Genomic DNA, 20,460 nt, shown 5'->3' with positions numbered 1-20,460 from the left:
CAGCCACTATAACAATCTGGCACTAGTTATCTTCCACCTATATGATAGGATATAAATGTGACTGGTGTCACCCAGCAATGGGAGCTGGCAGGGGAATCAAGGTGATGAGCTATGGCATCCATATGTGCATTGCATCCAGCCTGCCCCACTTTCAATAATGACGGCGCCCATCACAACTTTTGTGGTCTGGCGAGCTGGTGGACGTGAAGCGCAAATCACAACCGGATTTGAAAAGTACAGGTTTATTGAGAGACAACGCGTTTCGGGGTGCGCATGACCCCTTTATCAAGTCTACAAGAAACATAAATCATAACAAAAGAGTATATACATGTACAATTTGTACTCAAAGGGGGGGGCGGAATTGTAGGAATAAAAAGCGAGGATTTGATAAAACTCACAATAATAATAATAGACGAAAATAAGAGATAAGAATAATATGAAGAGTAGAAATATCTTTCAATTAAAATAGTAGAATGGAATAAAAAGTGCTCTGTTCAAAAGACAAAATGTAGAAGAGAAGAAAAATATAATAATATAAAATATATATATATGATGGCTTTCTGGATGGATAAAGACTCTATAGAGGAAAGAGGCCTATAAGGAATAAGCATCAAAGAAAATGAATGTGTAGGCGTATAGTTAATGGTTCGCAAAAACACAACAGTTTGATAAAAAGGATCAGTTTTAATGTCGTCATATAAAATTGTGTATGTAAGCCTGAATTCATACATAAATGTATAAATAGATAGATAGAAGTCTGTCAATTCATATGTATTCCCATGTTAAATTATATGGGTCAGATAGGGTGTGAGTATCAATTGGTACGTAGATAAATACATAAATAAATAAAAGGATTTAAAAAAAAAAAAAGAGTTTTTTAAAAAGATAAATAGATTAATAACATTAGATAATGGAGCCACGAACTGTGACTAGTTCCTGCAGATGAACGGGATTGGTCGGTATGTAATGGATGGTGACATCATAAGTAGATGTGAGTGCGTTATTTTGGTGGTTGGAGGAAATAGCAATAAATGGATGTGGCTCACCACCGCGACAGGTAACAAGAATAATAATCTAATTACATGACCATAACTTTCTTATCATATACCACAATTGCCTTTTTAATTACCCTAAACTGTATTTTATTACACAGCATCGCCTGACCAAGTATAATAGCAAAGCCACAGCGCTTCAGCCATATCTAATTCATCTCTGGCAAAGGTAATAACAATATTAACCATTTCCCAACATCACCACCACTCCCTCATCACTCACCCTTCACTCTGTAATAATTCCTAAACCATTTCTGCCATACAGCATTGTACTACATTGTCAGTAAAAGCGACCGAGGAGCATTAATCGAACAGCAAACTTCCAGCTGCACCTGCAGCACACCGGGTAACATCCCCCATCCAAAGTCCGCACCCAGAGCCACATCCATTTATTCCTATTTCCTCCAACCAACCACCAAAATAATGCACTCACATCTACTTATGATGTCACCATCCATTACATACCGACCAATCACGTTCATCTGCAGGAACTAGTCACAGTTCATGGCTCCATTATCTAATGTTATTATTCTATTTATCTTTTTAATCCTTTTATTTATTTATGTATTTATCTACGTACCAATTGATACTCACACCCTATCTGACCCATATAACTTAACATGGGAATACATATGAATTGACCGACTTCAATCTACAGTATCTATTTATATATTTATGAATTCAGGCTTACATACACAATTTTATTTGACGACATATAAAAACGGATTCTTTTTATCGAACTGTTGTGTTTTTGCGAACCATTAACTATACGCCTACACATTCATTTCCTTTGATGCTTATTCCTTATAGGCCTCTTTCCTCTATAGAGTCTTTATCCATCCAGAAAGCCATCATATATATATATTTTATATTATTATATTTTTCTTCTCTTCTACATTTTGTCTTTTGAACAGAGCACTTTTTATTCCATTCTACTATTTTAATTGAAAGATATTTCCACTTTTCATATTATTCTTATCTCTTATTTTCGACTATTATTATTGTGAGTTTTATCAAATCCTCGCTTTTTATACCTACAATTCCCCCCCCCCTTTGATTACAAATTGTACATGTATATACTCTTTTGTTATGATCTATGTTTCTTGTAGACTTGATAAAGGGGTCATGCGCACCCTGAAACGCGTTGTCTCTCAATAAACTTTTCAAATCTGGTTGTGATTTGCGCTTCACGTCCACCAGCTCGCCAGACCACAAAAGTAGTGGCGGGCACGGTCATTATTTCTAGTAATCAACCAAGTGGCGACTTGGCCCTCGCCCTAGGTTCTTTTGGACACGGCAGCTCCAACCAGATACCTAGTTCATCCAGCGTACCTTCATCACGGTTGCACCCAATTCGGTGCAACCTAAACAGGTGAGCATCACATATTCACCTTATTTTGAAGGATGCTGATTCATCTTTACTTATTTACCCTATAATCGCCTTTCTAATCCTGTGGCCACATATTTGCCATATTCAATAAAGCAGCCGTGTCAAACAGTGCGCCCCCCATACAGCTCGGCCTCTGCAACACTATGTCGCTCGTCAGCAGGCTTGGACTGGCCCACAGGGGTACAGGTGAATCCCCTTATGGGCCCCTGAGCAAGGTGGTCCCCTAGTCTCCCACCCCCTGCACAAGTGGCACATAACACAGTAGACTTACTGCACTACATACATATCTTCACTTATAGAACACTTGATAGATTATTTATTGTATTTGAATGTATCCGTATGGTGGGCCCCCAAAATACATTTTATTGGTGGGCCCTAGGCACCCCAGTCCGACACTGCTTGTCAGTGATATTAGTCAGTATATTAACATCACCAACCAGTGACATGTGCGAACAGATGAAAGCTTTTGAAAAACGAACATTTCACTTTGGATTGCTTCATGCTGTGCATGTTGGCGGCGCATATTAACATTTCATGTAATTCTTCCCAGACATGGTGGGTATCAGGTTTCCGCACATAACGAAACACTATGATCCTGGGATTCTGGGGAAGGCCACAATACGATGGGGTGCAGACATGAAAGGATTACGTCAGAGAGATCAACTCGATGAAAGGCAGCGAGCATTTACGATATATCGCAGCTTATGTGTCACAGTACATGATACCTTTAAAAGTATTGCCCCCTACAGCTAATTGGGTGACATATGGACGTGGTCATAAGGCCAGCTGTACACAGACCCTTGATTGTTTTGCAGAACTGTATACCACATGTTCCTTCTGTTCTACCAGTATGTCAGTCTTCACTGCAGTTTTGGCATTTGTGAACCAGGAAGGTCAGGATAAAAGGAGATATTACCTTTTTTGTTCATGGTTCATTACTCACTCCAAATGTACCACTTCTACCATTAACGAGGAGCTGTTGCCTGTCCTGACATGTCTGCTTTAATAACGACTTGCATCCCCATGTAATAACAATTCTGGAGCATCTATTCTTATGACTCTGTGTTGTGCCATTCCTTTATTATTCCTGCTAGAAGTTACAAATGAATTACTGGCGGTTGGACACCCATTCTACCACCCTGTGGATAAGTTATTAACTGGAAACAATCTATTTAACACCTTCAGGACCCTGCCATTTTTCACCTTAAGGACCAGGCCGTTTTTTGGAAACTTGACATGTGTCACTTTATGTGGTGATAACTTCGGAACGCTTCTACTTATACAAGCCATTCTGAGACTGTTTTCTTGCGACACATTGTACTTCATGATAGTGAAAATTTTTAGTCGATATAATTCACCTTTGCTGATTAAAAAATCTGAAATTTACAGAAAAATTTGAAAAATTTGCAATTTTCAAAATTTGAATTTCTCTGCTTTAAAGGCAGATAGTGATACATCATAAGAGAGTTATTACCTTACATTCCCCATATGTCCACTTTCATGTTTGCATCATTTTGTAAATGTAATTTTATTTTTTAGGATCTTATAAGGCTTAGAATTTTAGAAGCAAAATTTTTAATTTTTAAGTAAATTTCCAAAGCCCACTTTTTTAAGAACCACTTTAATTCTAAAGTCACTTTGTGAGGCTTACATAGTGGAAAACATCCATAAATGACCCCATTGTAGAAACTACACCCCTCAAGTTATTCAAAACTGATTTTACAACCTTTTTAACCCTTTAGCTCATGTGATATTTTAATAGAGCAGGTTGTAATGGATGCCTAATATGTGTGTTTTTTTAAATATATTTTGGTTTTAAACAATAAAAGCATTTTTGAAACAAAAAATTATGCTTTTATGTCTCCATTTTCTGAAAGCCATATCTTTGATAGTTTTGATTGGTATTATTTTTGGGTACATATGACTTTTTGATCGCTTGTTATTACACTTTTTGGCTTTTTTTAAGCACAGTTTTTATTTATTTATTTTACAGTGTTGACTGGACAGGGTGGAGCATGAGATATTTTTATAGAGCAATACACCCAATATGTGTGTTTTTTATTTATTTTTTCTCTATTTTTTACAATTTTATGTCTCTTTTTATGAAGGGGCTTTTTTTAATTGAATTTTTTTTATTGTTAAAAACACTTTTATTTCACTTTTATTATTTTTTCTTTTTGTCCCACTATGGGACTTCAACATTTCAGGGTCTGATCCCTGTTTCAATACAGCACAATACATTTGTATTGTGCTGTATTGAACTGTCAGTGCCTTACACTATAAGACGCAGACAGTTGCCTAGGAGGCCCAGCCCTGGGGTTGAATCTCTTGGGCTTCCGTAACTGGCAGTCCCGATACTTCGGGGCTGCCATAGCAACCATCGGGTCCCTGTCACCGCAGTACAGGGATGTACAAGCTGCCGCAAACCCCCTGTATGCCGCGGTCAGTGTGACCGCGGCATACAGGGGGTTAATCCGCCAGCATCTGTGTTTTCACTGATGCTGGCAGATACAGCAGGGGCCCGGCTGTCAGTATCAGCCAGGCCCCTGCTACTGATCGCGGCAGCGTGTGTGGGGCAGCTGGTTAACCATAGGACGAGAATGCTCATCCTAAGGCGTTAAGTACCGGCCAGTTAGGACGAGCAACCTGTTAAAGAGAAGCGGTCACCCCTCCTGACTTGTCTGTTTTCTGGGTTCACATCACTTTTTATGCCTCCGTTTGACGTATATGTTACAAAAAAAAGTATACAAAAATTCAGCACACCACATTCTTGTATCCTACACAGTCCGGTAAAAAAAAGTATATGTTTTTTTTACAATGGAACTCTAAGGTGAATGGATGCCACTGTATGGCATAAGTCTGAGACATCCGTTTAAAGAGGACCTTTCACCGATTCTTACCCTATGAACTAAGTATACATACATGTGGAGCGGCGCCCGGGGATCTCGCTGCACTTACTATTATCCCCGGGCGCCGCTCCGTTCTCCTGCTATGTCCTCCGGTATCTCCGTTCCCTAAGTTATGGTAGGCGGAGTCTGCCCTAGCGCTGGCCAATCGCATTGCAGAGCTCACAGCCTGGGAGAAAATAACCTCCCAGGCTGTGAGCTCTGCGCTGCGATTGGCCAGCGCTAGGGCAGACTCCGCCTACCATAACTTAGGGACTGGTATCTCCGCCTACTATAACTTAGTGAGCGGAGATACCGGAGGGCATAACGGGAGAACGGAGCGGCGCCCGGGGATAATAGTAAGTGCAGTGAGATCCCCGGGCGCCGCTCCACATATCTGTATAGTTAGTTCATAGGGTAAGAATCGGTGAAAGGTCCTCTTTAACATATACTTTTTGTATACCTTAAAAGGATTGGAAAAACGTGATGTGAACCCATCCTTAGTGACTACTTGCTTCCCCCATGTAATAACAATTCTGCAATTAAGGTCCAGCTGGGTGTTACCAGTTGGGGGCGTGTCTCTGCCCAGTGTGACACTATCCAATCAGTACTGCCGGTGTCAGACTATGCAGAGACACACCCTCCAACTGGTCACACCCACCTGGACCTTCATTGCAGACTGCTAGTAATTCATTCATAACTTCTCGTAGGAATAATAAAGGAACAGCACAACATAGAGTCATAAGAATAGATGCTCCAGAATTGTTATTACATGGCGGATGCAAATAGTTATTAAAACAGGTCAGGAGAGGTGACGGGTCCTCTTTAAAGGGATTGTGCCAAGTTAGAAACGTATCCACAGGGTAGGGATAAGTTTCTCATTGGTGGAATGGAGGTCCAATGCCCCCTTAGGAATGGAGTGGCAGGTCACGCATGTGCACTGCCACTCCATTCCTTTTCTGTGAAACTGCCAGAGAGATCCAAGTACAACGCCACCCAGGGTCACCCCCCGGCCTACTTCTTTCTATGACAAATCTAATTTCCGAAAAGCTCACTTACTAAACTTCAGATGTAGTTGTGGTTTAACCCTGCTGTTTACCTAACCGGCAATTACCAACTTCCTTTGCCACCCTGTCTTGTGGGTACTCGGGCACTGAGTTCATGATAATGACCCAGATATAACCTTCCTGTGATTCAGTTTTTTATATTTAAGAAGAAATCTTAGAGGGAAATTCGGCAGTTTTCTCTACACAGTCATAGTGTGACCGGAACGTCAGACGTCATCCTGGAGCGAGCCGAATGCTATGCGTGGCTATTAGTCCCAATGAAGCGGCGGGACGCCTGTGTGCCCACCGATCCCTGAGACCCCCATTGATCTGTGGAAGTTCCAGTGGCCAGTCCCCACTAATCTTACATTCACTACCTATCTTATGACCCTCCGACTCTCCCCCGGCTCCATATGTCAAGGGAGATTAGGATTGGGCTGTTGGATTTCAGCTGCCTAATCCTTTTGTCAGAGGTATCAGGACACATGCATGCTGAGCCATGTATGCACATGTATGGGCGGGGGGAGGTTAAATAGCTTCTGGCTGGATGAGCGCTTGACCAACAGCTATCTCATGTGTTTGGCCAGCTTAACACACATCCCTCTTAAAGGGGTTTTCCAACCCCATGACATTTTGTACAATGCTATAAGATAACAAAAGGAGTAGTACCCACCATACCAACCCCCAGCGGCCCCACGCCAACGCTTCCCTAATCCCTGGTCTCCTTTTCCCAGACTTCAGCAATTGCGTGTCATCTTGTGACCCCCGCAGCTGATCAATGGCTGCAGACATGACCTCGGTGTTGTGACACATCTTGGCTAGAGCCCGTCGTTGCAGAAGCAGCAGAGGACTGGTTTGGCGGGTACTGCTCCTTCAGCTTTCCTAAGGCACTACCATGTTGGCACCTCCCCAGTTAACCAGTGAAGCAGCACCAATGTTTCTGTCAGACTTGATTGCACCTTTGCTCAGTACACGGCACCTACCTCCTATAGCGCTCCACATCGGGGTCTTCGCGATAGAACTCCACACCTCCATGTCTCATGGCATCTTCAGGGTTGGCAAAAGCCTGTTGTAGGGGGCATTAAAATACAACAGTTACAGCAGATTTAAAGGGATTGGCCAAGATGAGAGAAAAACACCTGCTTTTTTTCCTGTTCAGAAACAGCGCCACCTTTGTCCACAGGCTGTTAATGGTAATGCTGCTCAGATCTATTCAACCGATGCACCACACAGGGTTTCCCAAGGCCATGCAAATTTTTGCAACAATTTTTTTTTTATTATTGAGCCTCTAATGTAAACAATAAAAGAAAAAATGTATTGAAACTTGACTGGAAAAATCCCACTGCTTTGTGTACCGAATTCCTATGCAGACCGATGCATCTCCATGGTTACACACTGCAAAGAAACCCCGTGTACTCTGACCCTGCAGTCACGTTTCCTGTTGTCCTGTAGGATAAGCAGATGAATGAAGTATGACTGCAGGATTAGACAACTTGGGGTTTGTTTGCAGCCTGTTGACGTAGAGGCATGTAGGTCCACCTAGGAGCTGTATACACAAAACGGTAGGATCAGGAAAGTTTCTTCATTTATTTTTGATGCATCGGAACAATAACAGTTGCAAAACTATACAGCCCCTTTAAATCCCGACACAATGCTGAATATACTGTAACCCTTTTGGCTCTTTTTGAAGTTTTTAAAGGAGAGGCTCATGTAAAGATTTCCCAGTCGTTAAACAGTAACTCAGCTCTGACATGTTCCATGCACCATTTGTCACCGTCGATAATTGCAAACAAAATTTATGACTGTAATTTGGAGTAAGCCATGTAGACAGCAGCACAGGTTAGGAAATCTCTGTTTGGTAAGTAGGAGTCGGAGGCATTCATGTTAAACAGTAGAGACTGCAGAGATGACATGACCTGCAACACCATATTATTACTACTACTACTACTACTACTACTACTACTACTACTACTACTCTCAGATAGATCTATTGCACTCGTATTTAAAGGGAACCTGCCACCTTAGAAATAGTGTGCACTGGGTTTTAGAGCAGGAGGAGCTGAGCAGATTGATATATAGATTTTTGGAGAAAGATTCTGAAAAACTTGTTTTTTATTAAAGTAAATCCGTGCTCCTTCAGAATCCAGTGGGCGGTCCTAGCTGCAGAAATAATTGTCAACAATGATAGGACCGCCCACCGGAAAGAGCAGAGATTTCAATAAAGAAATACACATTCTATTCTATCTTTCCCCACAGAACTAAATATCAATCTACTCAGCTCCTCCTGATCTGTAACATGCTGCCTGCAGATCAGACATGTTCAATATGACAATTTCCCTTTAACGGGGTGGCCACTTTTTTTTTTTTTTTGGGAGGGGAGGGAGGGGGGGGGGGGGGGTTGGCAACATTACCACCTAACCAGGGCAGATCTGCAAAGGGAAGCATACTTACCTGCTCTCTGCCACTGGGTCCTGGCCCATCCGGTTGCCTCGCTCGGGTCCCCCACTGTCAAAATCCATTTTGATGCCGATGCAGCCAATCACTGGCCACAGAGGTGACCTGCTCTCCTTGAGTCATGTCAACTGGACACATGACACAAGGGGGTAGATTGCAGGGGCGTCAAAGCGGAGGTTGACAGAAGTGGGACCCAAGAGAGGTAGCCGAGACTTCATATCACGCGGCCGAAATCACCATGTAGCCCTGAAAGTGTACTAGTGTATTGAATTTAGCTGCTGGGGGAGGGGAAGTACATGGTTGCCTATGTCTGAAACAGCAGGTTGTTTTTTGGAAGGGGTATGAACATTACTCCCTTGCATACAGCAGCCTCAGTAAAGAAAAATATACTGTTCCCTTCACCCTCCAAATGAAAGACTCTTCTGTGTAGTTGTCCTTGTGCAGTCCAGATCTTAAAGGGGTGGTCCAGAATTAGAAAAACATGGCCAAAAACAGCTCCAAACCTGTCCATGGATCGGACTGAAGTGGATGGAGCTGAGCTTTAATATGACATATAACCTGCGGATAGGCGTGTTGCTGTTTTTGGAAGAAAGCAGCCATCTTTTTCTAGTCCTCGACAACCCCTTTACTCATTAGGCTACCTATTGAATGGACTTGAAAAGTAACACCTGGATTTTCACACATGCTCAGAGTTGTCACTTCTTTCGGCAGTTCATACATAACCCAGCAGAGGGAGACAATGAGCACTGGAGGCAGCTCCGCCCAGGATGAAGACTGTATCAAACCTCTGTTCCATTCTAAGGATTGATGGGAGTAAGACTTTTTAAAAACCTTTAAAAAAAAAAAAAAAGTCTTCTGTATTTGACTTGCGGATATCTACCGTACTGTGGATGATAATATCCACAGTGGCTGGAGTTGCCCTTTAATTCGGGTTATCGGTCTAATGGGATAGGTGACGTTTCTATAACGTTTGCGCCCTCTCAATGATCTCCCACACCTCGCCTTCCTGTGGGAGCTTCCCAGTGTTACACAATACAAAAAAAACATTACTAAATGTATACTGTGAAAAGATGGCGCAGCCCCAGCGATGGCATGGAGGTATTTTTTTTTTTTATAAGCCTCGTAGGTAGTGGAAAATCCAGTCCTTCCTGCACATCTGTTTTCTCTCACACCATCACAGCCACCCAGAATTCATAATCAGCAGATAACACCGCACCGCCTGCTTTACCACGCAGCATCATATACTTTCTAGTCTTGTATTCAACATGTCGTACGACCTAGAAACTTTTGCAAAAACTTCTCTTCCCAGTGGCTTACTTACCATAGGGGCAGAGCATGCAGTTCAGTCCATCCTGCCTGCTGGGAGGGCACGGAACTGCTTCCCCTGTTTGCCATGAAACCTTCACTGGGGCTACTTGGAGACACCACTAGGGGGAGTCTGCATACAGATGTATACAGCTCCCATTGAGTTCAATATAATCTGTATAACACTGTATGCAGTAAGCTCCCCCTAGTGTTGGCTGTGGGCAGCCGAAATTGTATCATTTAATGAGCAAATTAGCTCACCTCTGGAAGGAAGAAAATGGCCTTTCTAGTGCTACCTATAGGTAGCATAATGTTTTTCTTACACCAGCTTAGTCTCCACAAGAATTCCCCCAGAGCTTCCCTATACATATATAATTTATATAAGATTAAAGGCTTTTTTTTCCTGGTGTTTAATATTGATGGCCTATCCTCAGAATACATCATCAATATCTGATCAGTGGGGGCCTGACACCCGGAACCTTCCACCCTCTCTCAATCCGCTGTTTGACGAGGCTGCAGTGCTACGGTATAGCGGCTGTGCTTGGTATTGCAGATCAGCCCCATTCATGGAGTGGCGCCCAAGCCATGTGACCAATGAATGTGACGTCACATGACCACAGCGTTCAGCTTCCTCTTCAACCAGTTGAGAGGAGGAGTTGCCAGCAGCCGCCCACCACCTATGCTCCCGAGGATAGGTCATCAATATTAAACACCCGGACAATCAAAGGTTAAATGTTAGTTCAAAATAATTCAGAATGAAAAACTAGTTACTTTTGCAAAGTACTTTCTGTTTGAAAAAATCCTGTAGTCGGTAAATATTCCCATTACTTCATTATAATGGCGCCCATTGGTGTCAATTGTGTATAGTAATATGCATGTCCACCTACTGAGCTGAATCAGCATGGTCGCCTATGCTCAGTTCCAACTGTTACCGGCCATATCTACTGTTAGAAGCTGTGTGAGCTAGGCTACTTTCACACCTGCGGCAGAGTGATCCGGCAGGCAGTTCCGTCACCGGAACTGCCTGCCGGATCCGGCATAACGTATGCCAACTGATGGCATTTGTAAGACTGATAGGGATCCTGATCAGTCTGAAAAATGCCTGATCAGTCAGAAAAATGCATTTAAATGCCGGATCCGATGCAAATAAATGTCGGATCCGTTTTACCGGATGACACCGGAAAGACGGATCGTCTTTCCAGTGTCATCCGGTAAAACGGATCCGACATTTTTTTTTTCACCTTTTTTTCGGCCTGCGCATGGCCAGATCAGGCATTTTGGTATTTTGAAATGCCGGCATTCAGGCAAGTCTTCAGTTTTTTGGGCCGGAGATAAAACCGTAGCATGCTGCGGTTTTATCTATTGCCTGATCAGTCAAAAAGACTGAACTAAAGACATCCTGATGCACCCTGAACGGATTGCTCTCCATTCAGAATGCATAGGGATATAACTGATCAGTTATTTTCCGGTATAGAGCCCCTAGGACGGAACTCAGTGCCGGAAAAGAAAAACGCTAGTGTGAAAGTACCCTTACAGGGGAGAGCTGCAGCAGAAAGGAAACTCCCCTGAGAAAGGATATGTCCTCTGAGCTGCCATCTTGAAATAAATCTAGCAGAGCAATTGGAGCAATGAATCTCTGGATCCATGTCAGGTACAGGGCTGGTTCTAGCTTTGTTAGAAAGAGGCTGTCATGTACTGTGTGATGTTTGATTTTCATCAGTCATGGGATAACCCCTTTAAATTTTCTAACAGTGATGTTTCTTCTATTTTTCCGCATAATGAAATATCATCTGGAAGTTGTTTGGATTGTTGCACAGCAACAGTCTCTGCATGCATCAGGTGACAGCAGCAGACCGCCATCAACCTCTGAGATCTGCAGTGGTCACTGGGAGATTTTTGACCACTTACTATCCCTTGTCATACAATTACTGTATGCATTTTTCTTCCCGTAGAGGAGCTCTACCCCCCCCCCCCCATTAAAATGTCTCATTTTGTTACACCTATTTTATCCTCTATTATTGCAGACCCCAAGCAATAAGCGGATGCACAGTGACCGCCCCATGCACAGATCCTATCAGATCCCTCTATCATATATGAAAGAGAACTGGAGCCGTCCCTAGGGACGCCCTAGGCTACAACTAGGAGTACACCATGATTTAGTCATTCTGAGTCAGTCTATGTAATTGGCCAACACATCCTACATTATTTATATGAGACCATCAGCCAGAGATTACATAGCAGAAAATCCATTGTATTAACCACTTATATTGAAAAACAAACAAAATTTAACATAGCCTCAGATCTGGTTTGCCCTAGGCACTTGCCTAGTTTGCCTGTCTAATAAATATAGCCCCGGGGGAGGGCAGAGAATAACAAGTCTTTGACAGGTCAAAAACTTTGGATGTAGGGGAAAAATAAAATTTGACTTGTACATCCAGGGCAAGCGTGCATGGCTAGTACAATTGTGCAGATAAATATATACTATATATATATATATATAGTATATAATCAACTATATACTGTATATATGATCTATAGATCGCAACATACAATAAATAGAGATCAATATTACAATTTCCTTAAAGGGGTTATCCTATCTTGAGACATTTGCAGCATATCCAATAGGTGCACGCCCCACTTCTCGGACCAGCTCTTACCTCCAGAACAAGGACCGCATTAGACAGAGAGCACACTGCACATGTGCGTTGTCTCTTCCAAAAATAGCCGACACTTCAACTTTTGGAAGTCCCATAGGAGAGCAAGCCGCGCATGCGCAGCCTTCCCTCCATTCACTGCTATGGGTCTTTGAGCGGCTTGCTCTCCATTCATTTCGAGGCCCCATACCTGAAATAGGAGCATGTCCCAAAGGTGATACTACTGATATGCCATAATTGTCCCAGATAGGAATACCCCTTTAATACGTAATAAATGAAACAGGTAGAGACATGGCATCACTACTACCAAGTTGGCACAATACAAGCCGGTTTTGAGCTGAATAGTTATGTCATCGAGACTGGTTGCTAGTGCAGCGTCCCACATATGTGTGTGTAAATGGGACACTTCAAACATCTTTTTATATATATATATATATATATATATATATATACACATGTTTTTATTTGCATTGTATGGTATTTCCTCTTATCAGACTGGCAAGGTCATTTGCACCCATTTGCCCCTAGGTGGTGCTGGCACCACATAATACAAATAGCTTGGGAGTGTCTAGACAGGAAGTTAGTCAGAGTTAGTTGAAGTTGGAGTGTGAGAGGAGGAGAAGAAGCAAGTTCATGGAGGAGAGAAACAGGCTAAAGTCACCATGTAACTGTTTTCCTTTCCTCTGGGCCCTGATCAAGTCTGGGGAAGACAACCACAGCAACCAAGCACCAGACAGTGAGTCTATGTACAAAGATGCAGAGAGCCTACCCAGGGTAACAGCTAAACTTAGCTCATAGACCTCATTAGCACAAGTGCCTGAGAGCAACTTTCCGAGTGCCTGGACACAAATGGACAGTTAGTGCGCAGAATTGTCCTTGTCCACTACACAAGCCTTCCGGGTCATAGTGGGAAAACCTATTTATAAGAGTATCCTGCAAATAATGAAGCAGATGTGTTTGCCTGCCACAAAGGAGATCGCCCTTAAAGGATATCTCATAGTAACCAGATATATCAGCATACTTTAGTACCAGAGTACTATAGAGTAAACTTGGGATTGCCACCAGGATCCTTGCCTGTAAAGTATCAGCATTAGAAGAATCCCTCCATTGACAACTACCACTACCTGATAATAGGATTACCAGAGAACTTATTATTACTTATGCCATACAAAAATCTTTCCATTGACGAACTGTACCAACTGTCCAGAGACTATTGATTCTTCAGTAAATGTTCAACTGGTTTACAACAACCGACTCCTGATTCTTACTACTGCTACTCTCAACATTTGCACCTAACGGTGCTGGCGTCATGAACCAGGGGCCCAGCCGCAAAAGCACCTAACACCAATTACCATCAAGGGCACCTCAACCAACATCTGGCTGGTAGTCCCTGCAACCGAGAGTGCCCCGGAGGATTTCGTGCTGTCTTCGCATCCACTGTACGCCAGCTCAGGGAGGCATCTGCTAACCTTCAGTACATGAACTATTGCACCCATCGGCCCACTGATGCTACACTAGGGGTACACTGGTATGCTACACTAGGGGTACACTGCTTAGCAACTATACCCTATCATATGATTGTCAGACAGCCTTTCCCTAAAAACAAGCCTGGCTCAAATGACTCCAGACTGAACTGGCACTGAGCTGCGGACACAGATGACTTGGCAGAATCTATGTCATGCTTCTCCTTATCTTTGTCTGCCATGGCGATTAGTTATAGGGTGGAAAACGATTCTTCAACACACCCATCACCATAATCCACCACCCCCGCCTTTATCTCCTGCCCTAGGCACTAGTCTAGTGTGTCTACAGGCCTTACGAATTGTGGAGATAGCTTTCATTACCAAAGGCTGACCCAAGTCTTCATCCATCAACTCCACGCCCTGATTCTCACTACTGGGCCTTCAGATCAGATATCCAGCAGGTGAGCAGATGTAATCTGACCTTTTGGCTCTCAGCCATGTGTACCCTGGGCGTGGAAGATGTTAACCCTACTGTCTTCACACATGAAAGATCCATTGACGCCATTCACAATGAATGCACTAAAGTTGACGCGCCATGAACCTGCTTTACTTTCTGGATGTGCATCGTCTCTAGCATTTGGTGCCCTTTGAAAGAATGTGCAGGTCTAAAACAGTATCTACATAGTCTTCCACACCTTGTTACGTGAGGATCATTGGACTGACAGGTCAATTGGGGTCAGGTAGGCATGTCACAGGAGGTGCTGAAGACCTATTATTTTCAGGAACGACACTCAAAAACCCATAACAGTCTGGATATTCCTGTTTCCAAGGTTGTATCCGAGATTACTGAGCAGGTGTATCATGTGTGCATGGCTTGCTGGCAGTGATGTGACCCTATGTCAAATAGGTGACCACTCATTCATCAATGTCATCGAGTCACCATTGTTCTTTAAAGGTTAATAGCCAAGGTGGCTTTTTAAAGGGTTACAAGATTAACACCTTCTGGGAAAAAGCTGTAATTAAGGGCTCATGCACACGACTGTGTGCTGGCCGGGCCCATGCACGGGCACCGACCGCGGGGCAGCCGCATGCAGATCGCGGCGCCATTCACTTGAATGGGGTCTGCGATCCGCATCCGAAGGTCCGCACCGCAAAAAAGTGTAGCATGCACTACTTTTTTGCGGTGCGGAGGCACATACAATAAACCCACAGAAGTACTCTGTAGTGCTTCTGTGGGCTTCCGATCCGTGCCTCCGTTCCGCATCTCCCGGATTGCAGACCCATTCAAGTGAATGTGTCCGCGATCCGTGATGCACACACGGCCGGTGCCCGTGTATTGCGGACCCACCATATGCAGGCCGCAATACCACCACGGCCAGCACACGGTCGAGTGCATGAGAACTAAGGCCCCTTTCAGACGGGCGAGTATTCCGCGCGGATGCGATGCGTGAGTTGAACGCATTGCACCCGCACTGAATCATGACCCATTCATTTCTATGGGGCTGTGCACACGAGCAGTGATTTTCACGCATCACTTGTGCGTTGCATTTCTATGGGGCCTGCGTTACGTGAAAAACGCACAAAGAGGAGCATGCTGCGATTTTCACGTAACGCAGGCCCCATAGAAATGAATGGGGTTGCGTGAAAATCGCAAGCATCCGCAAGCAAGTGCGGATAGGGTGCGATTTTCACGCACGGTTGCTAGGAGACGATCGGGATGGAGACCCGATCATTATTATTTTCCCTTATAACATGGTTATAAGGGAAAATAATAGCATTCTGAATACAGAATGCATAGTAAAATAGCGCTGGAGGGGTTAAAAAAAATAATAATAATTAAACTCACCTTAGTCCACTTGATCGCGAAGCCCGGCTTCTCTTCTGTCTCCTTCTTTGCTGATTGCAGGAAAAGGACCTGTGGTGATGTCACTCCGGTCATCACATGATCCATCACATGATCTTTTACCATGGTGATGGCTCATGTGATGGACCATGTGATGACCGCAGTGACGTCACCACAGGTCCTGTTCCTGCACACAGCTAAGATGAAGACAGAAGAGAAGCCGGGCTGCGCGATCAAGTGGATTAAGGTAAGTTACTTTTTTTTTTTTAACCCCTCCAGCCCTATTGTACTAAGCATTCTGTATTCAGAATGCTATTATTTTCCCTTATAACCATGTTATAAATGAAAATAATACAATCTACAGAACACCGATCCCAAGCCCGAACTTCTGTGAAGAAGTTCGGGTTTTGGTACCAAACATGCGCGATTTTTCTCACGCGAGTGCAAAATGCATTACAATTTTTTGCACTCGCGCGGAAAAATCGCGCATGTTCCCGCAACGCACCCGCACCTTTACCCGCAACGCCCGTGTGAAAGAGGCCTAAGACTGTGAGAAGCATGTGGCAGTGCGACATACTCGCGTGTGTTCAGACTCTTTATAACTGCAGTATATCCAGGACTGGAATTGGAGGGAATTTCCAGTTTGGAGGTACTCTGTTAGGCCATTTCGAATTAATGGAGGAGAGTCCCTGTTTATGGACCTTTTGCATGTCCGTCTCAAAAGGACTCTGTTTTTCCATGGACAGCCAACTGATTTCAATAAGCAGCATGTAATGTTTAATTTCTCCTGTGGTGGCGCTGCACCTAAGAAATGGCAGCAGTGCTCACAGAGCGCCGCTGTCCCTTCACACAGCTGATCGGCAGGGGTGCTGGGATTCGGACCGCCACCGATCTGATACTGATGACCAATCCTGAGTAAAACCCCTTTAAGTAACTGCATAGCTAGTAATTTAATTGCATAACTAGTAATCCCCTAATAAAATATTGTAATCGGAACTGATGCTTTCACCATTTACAAAGGTAAGTGATCCACCTCTGGCACCGAGTCCCAACTGTTGTGACACTACAACTCTTAGCATGTACACTTGCTCCGCCGTTCTTAGAACTCTCATGCAAGTGAACGGAGCACGCTGGGAGTTGTCATTCACAACAGAATAATAAAAGGGGCTGATTCCTTTCCAGAAACAGCCGCACTCTTGTCCATGGGCTATGTTTGATATAAAGCAGCAAAAAACGTTCCCTTGACCAGGTAAGAGCGGCAATACCAGACACAACCTATGGACAAGAGCGGCGCTGTTTTTGGAAAATAAGCAGCCCCTTTTTATTTTAATCCTGCATCCCTTTAAGTGTACCTGGTCGCTAAAGGGTTAGCCCTCAGTCTCCAGTCTTCCCACCCACATATACACATCAATCACACTTCATTAGTTTGCCGTTCATGCGTTTGGCGTTGACAACTGTCCGTCAGTAATCCCCGAAAGCGTTAACCATTTACTTGCCAGGACAAACTGCAGACTATACTGTATCTGTTTCACTACATGCTGCTCCACCAGCAATAGACAATCCTGCTATTCAGTGTGAGCCCCCAGGGAATGCAAGGAACATTTAACCTTTTCCATCCTAATAGTATTATGCTGCTTTAAAAAAAAAAAAAAAGTATGAGGTTTTTGTGACTTACTTTTTTCCGTAGTCGGATCTGCCCGGTGATTATAGCCAGAATGTACATTTTGATTATGAGGAGGGTGCTGTAGAAGACAAACGACAGGAATACCTTGTTTTCCATCTCGGCAGCTGGAAGGAGCAGTAAGCCTAGACTGAAGTGTAGATGGGAACCTCAGACAGTAGTAGAGGGGGGAAGGAAGCAGGAGGAGTAACTCCAAAGAAAGGAGGGGATAGTTCCAGCTGTGTGTGACCACAGAAAAATTGTAAAAATCCATAAAGTGATGTGGATGGGTATGAAAATGGGGTAAAAAATAATGAGAATTTCCACAAGCCAGGGAATGTGTCATCAGAAAATGACTTATTGTTTAAATCAAGTTTTTATGCTAAACATTTTGTTAAATAATTTTTGGTGGTTATTTTCCATTTTCCACATCACTATCTATATATTTTTTTAAATCCTAAGGTTTTCGCACTGGCCACTAAGCCTAATAATAGGTGACACTTCTTGGTCTGTAAAAATCACTTTTCAGCAGTCATATCATTATCATCACAGGATTAGGCTACATTCACACGACCGCATGTCCTTTTGGCATCTGTATTGCATCTGTTTTTTTTTGCGGATCCATGGTAACAATGCCTATCCTTGTCCGCAAAACGGACACTCTGTATATTTTTTTTTGCGGGGCTACTGAATGGACGTACGGATGCAGACAGCACACGGTGTGCTGTCTACATTTTTTGCCTACCCATTGAAATGAATGAGTCCTCATCCAATCCGCAAAAAATCGGAACGGACACAGAAACAAAATACGTTTCTGTGAATGTAGCCTTAGAATGACAGATATCACCTCTGTGTAGCTAACTTAGGATCCACCATTTGCAAAGCTTATCTACTCTCCCTCTCTGTACAATGGCGTCATTTTTTAGTCACAGAGCATGCCTAAAAAATGCCCCCATAAAAGACAATGAGGTTCTCTCCTGTCCATTGTGGCTATGATCCATGGTGACTGCTGTAAAGCATTTCTCTAAATGCTGTTAAAGGGAGTCTGTCACCTAATCTGAGCCTTTTAGACCGCTCAGATCAGGTTATAGACTCATTTGCCCACATTACAATGGTACCTTTATTTGTGCTGTCTCTCGCCAAAATCGTCCAAAAAAGACTTTTAAAACTTATGCTAATGAGGTTCGGCAAGTGCCCAGGGGCGGCGTTACTGCAGCAAGTGCCCAGGCCCCTCGGCGATGTGCCCAGAAAACCACACCTCTTTCACCCCTCTGGCTCGCCCTCCTTTCCTATAATTACCTCCTCCTCTCCCTCACAAATCTCGCTCCTGCGCCGATCCACACTTGTCCTGCACCTGCGCACTGCTGTGCCCATTATGGGCAGAGGAACTGCGAGTTGGACTGCGCATGCATCGGTCCGTAGCTCGAAATCCAGCGGGCGGAAGTAACCAGCCGCTTACAGAGGACTGCAGTGAAGCCAAAGAAGGGGTGGGTCGGTGCAGCAGCGTCTTTCCTCTAGCAGGCGCGAGATTTGTGAGGGAGAGGAGGAAGTAATAATAGGAAAGGAGGGCGGGCCAGAGGGGTGAACTAGGTGTGGTTTTCTGGGCACATCGCCGAGGGGCCTGGGCACTTGCTGCAGTAACGCCGCCCCTGGGCACTTGCCGAGCCTCATTAGGATAAGTTTTAAAAGTCTTTTTTGGAAGATCTCGGCGAGGGACAGCACAAATAAAGGTACCATTGTAATGAGGGCACAGGAGTCTATAACCTGATCTGAGCGGTCTAAAAGGCTCAGATTAGGTGACAGACTCCCTTTAAGGGCAGCTCAGGCAAGATGGTCACCCCCATAATTATGTTCAGAAAATGGAATTTAAAAATTCTACAATCGGAAAATAAAACCAGATGAGAAAAAAAGGATGCATATCGCTTGAAAAAATATGGGTGACATATTCCCTTTAATATAAATCTGTAAGTCGTTCTATGCCATCAGGTTGTTGGTTTTATTCATCTTTCGTTTTAGTTGCACTCATTACTGGGGATGTTCGGTGACAACCTGTGGACACCATTGCAGTTTCAAATGAGGCTGTCACTCACAAAAAAGGCTAGGTCTACATGATGACCTAGGATTGTGTGACAATTTAGTTTTTTTAGCCAACGGTTGGGTTACGGTTGCAGCATCTTGTGGGTCTCTATCATTATTGGTGTTGTAGTAGTGGGACGTTGACGACTTTTGGGAGTTTGTCATGCAACGTCACGTTGTTGTAGAATCCTAGCCTATGGCTGGCATCGAGCACCCGGGGATATATTGCTGCTTAAAGGGGTTTTCTGGAAGTACAAGATTGATGACCTATAGGCCAACAATATTAGATTGGTGAGAATAGGACTCCCGGGACCTCCATCAATCAGCTGTTTGAAAGGGCATCTTAAAGGGGTTGTGATGGATTTTTATAAAATTTGGCTACATGTAGGAAATACAGTAATAAAAAATAATCATACATCCTAATCCTAGGTCACTATGGTTATGTGTCAACAAATGAATCTTAAAGGAACACTATATATATATATCACAAAATAAAATTAAACCAGCACCTCCATAATGTATATAAATAAAGGCACAGGTGCACGCTACCTTGCTGCAACATAATGTGTAGAACTATAAGTAGCAGCACACTGATTAATTAAACATAATATAAATTTCAAGTCGTCCAGCAT

At 43.5% G+C, this 20,460-nt stretch overlaps 1 protein-coding gene across 1 annotated transcript in view; it reads right to left on the bottom strand.

Moving 5' to 3' along the window:
* Positions 1-17,912, bottom strand: part of PTGES (prostaglandin E synthase) — a 51,773-nt gene extending 33,861 nt beyond the window's left edge. Inside the window, exons 1-2 of the mRNA XM_040405140.1 lie at positions 17,768-17,912; positions 7,357-7,439 (exon numbers count right to left, since the gene is read on the bottom strand). Of these exons, the coding sequence (XP_040261074.1) occupies positions 7,357-7,439; positions 17,768-17,872 (188 nt within the window). The 5' untranslated portion in view covers positions 17,873-17,912. The remainder of the gene's footprint in view (positions 1-7,356; positions 7,440-17,767) is intronic.
* Positions 17,913-20,460: the final 2,548 nt, after the last annotated feature.

The sequence above is a fragment of the Bufo bufo genome, chromosome 8, assembly GCF_905171765.1.
Source record: "Bufo bufo chromosome 8, aBufBuf1.1, whole genome shotgun sequence".
Lineage (NCBI taxonomy): Eukaryota > Metazoa > Chordata > Amphibia > Anura > Bufonidae > Bufo > Bufo bufo.
The sequence above is the reverse complement of the archived record's forward strand: the minus strand, read 5'-3'. Positions and strand labels throughout refer to the sequence as shown.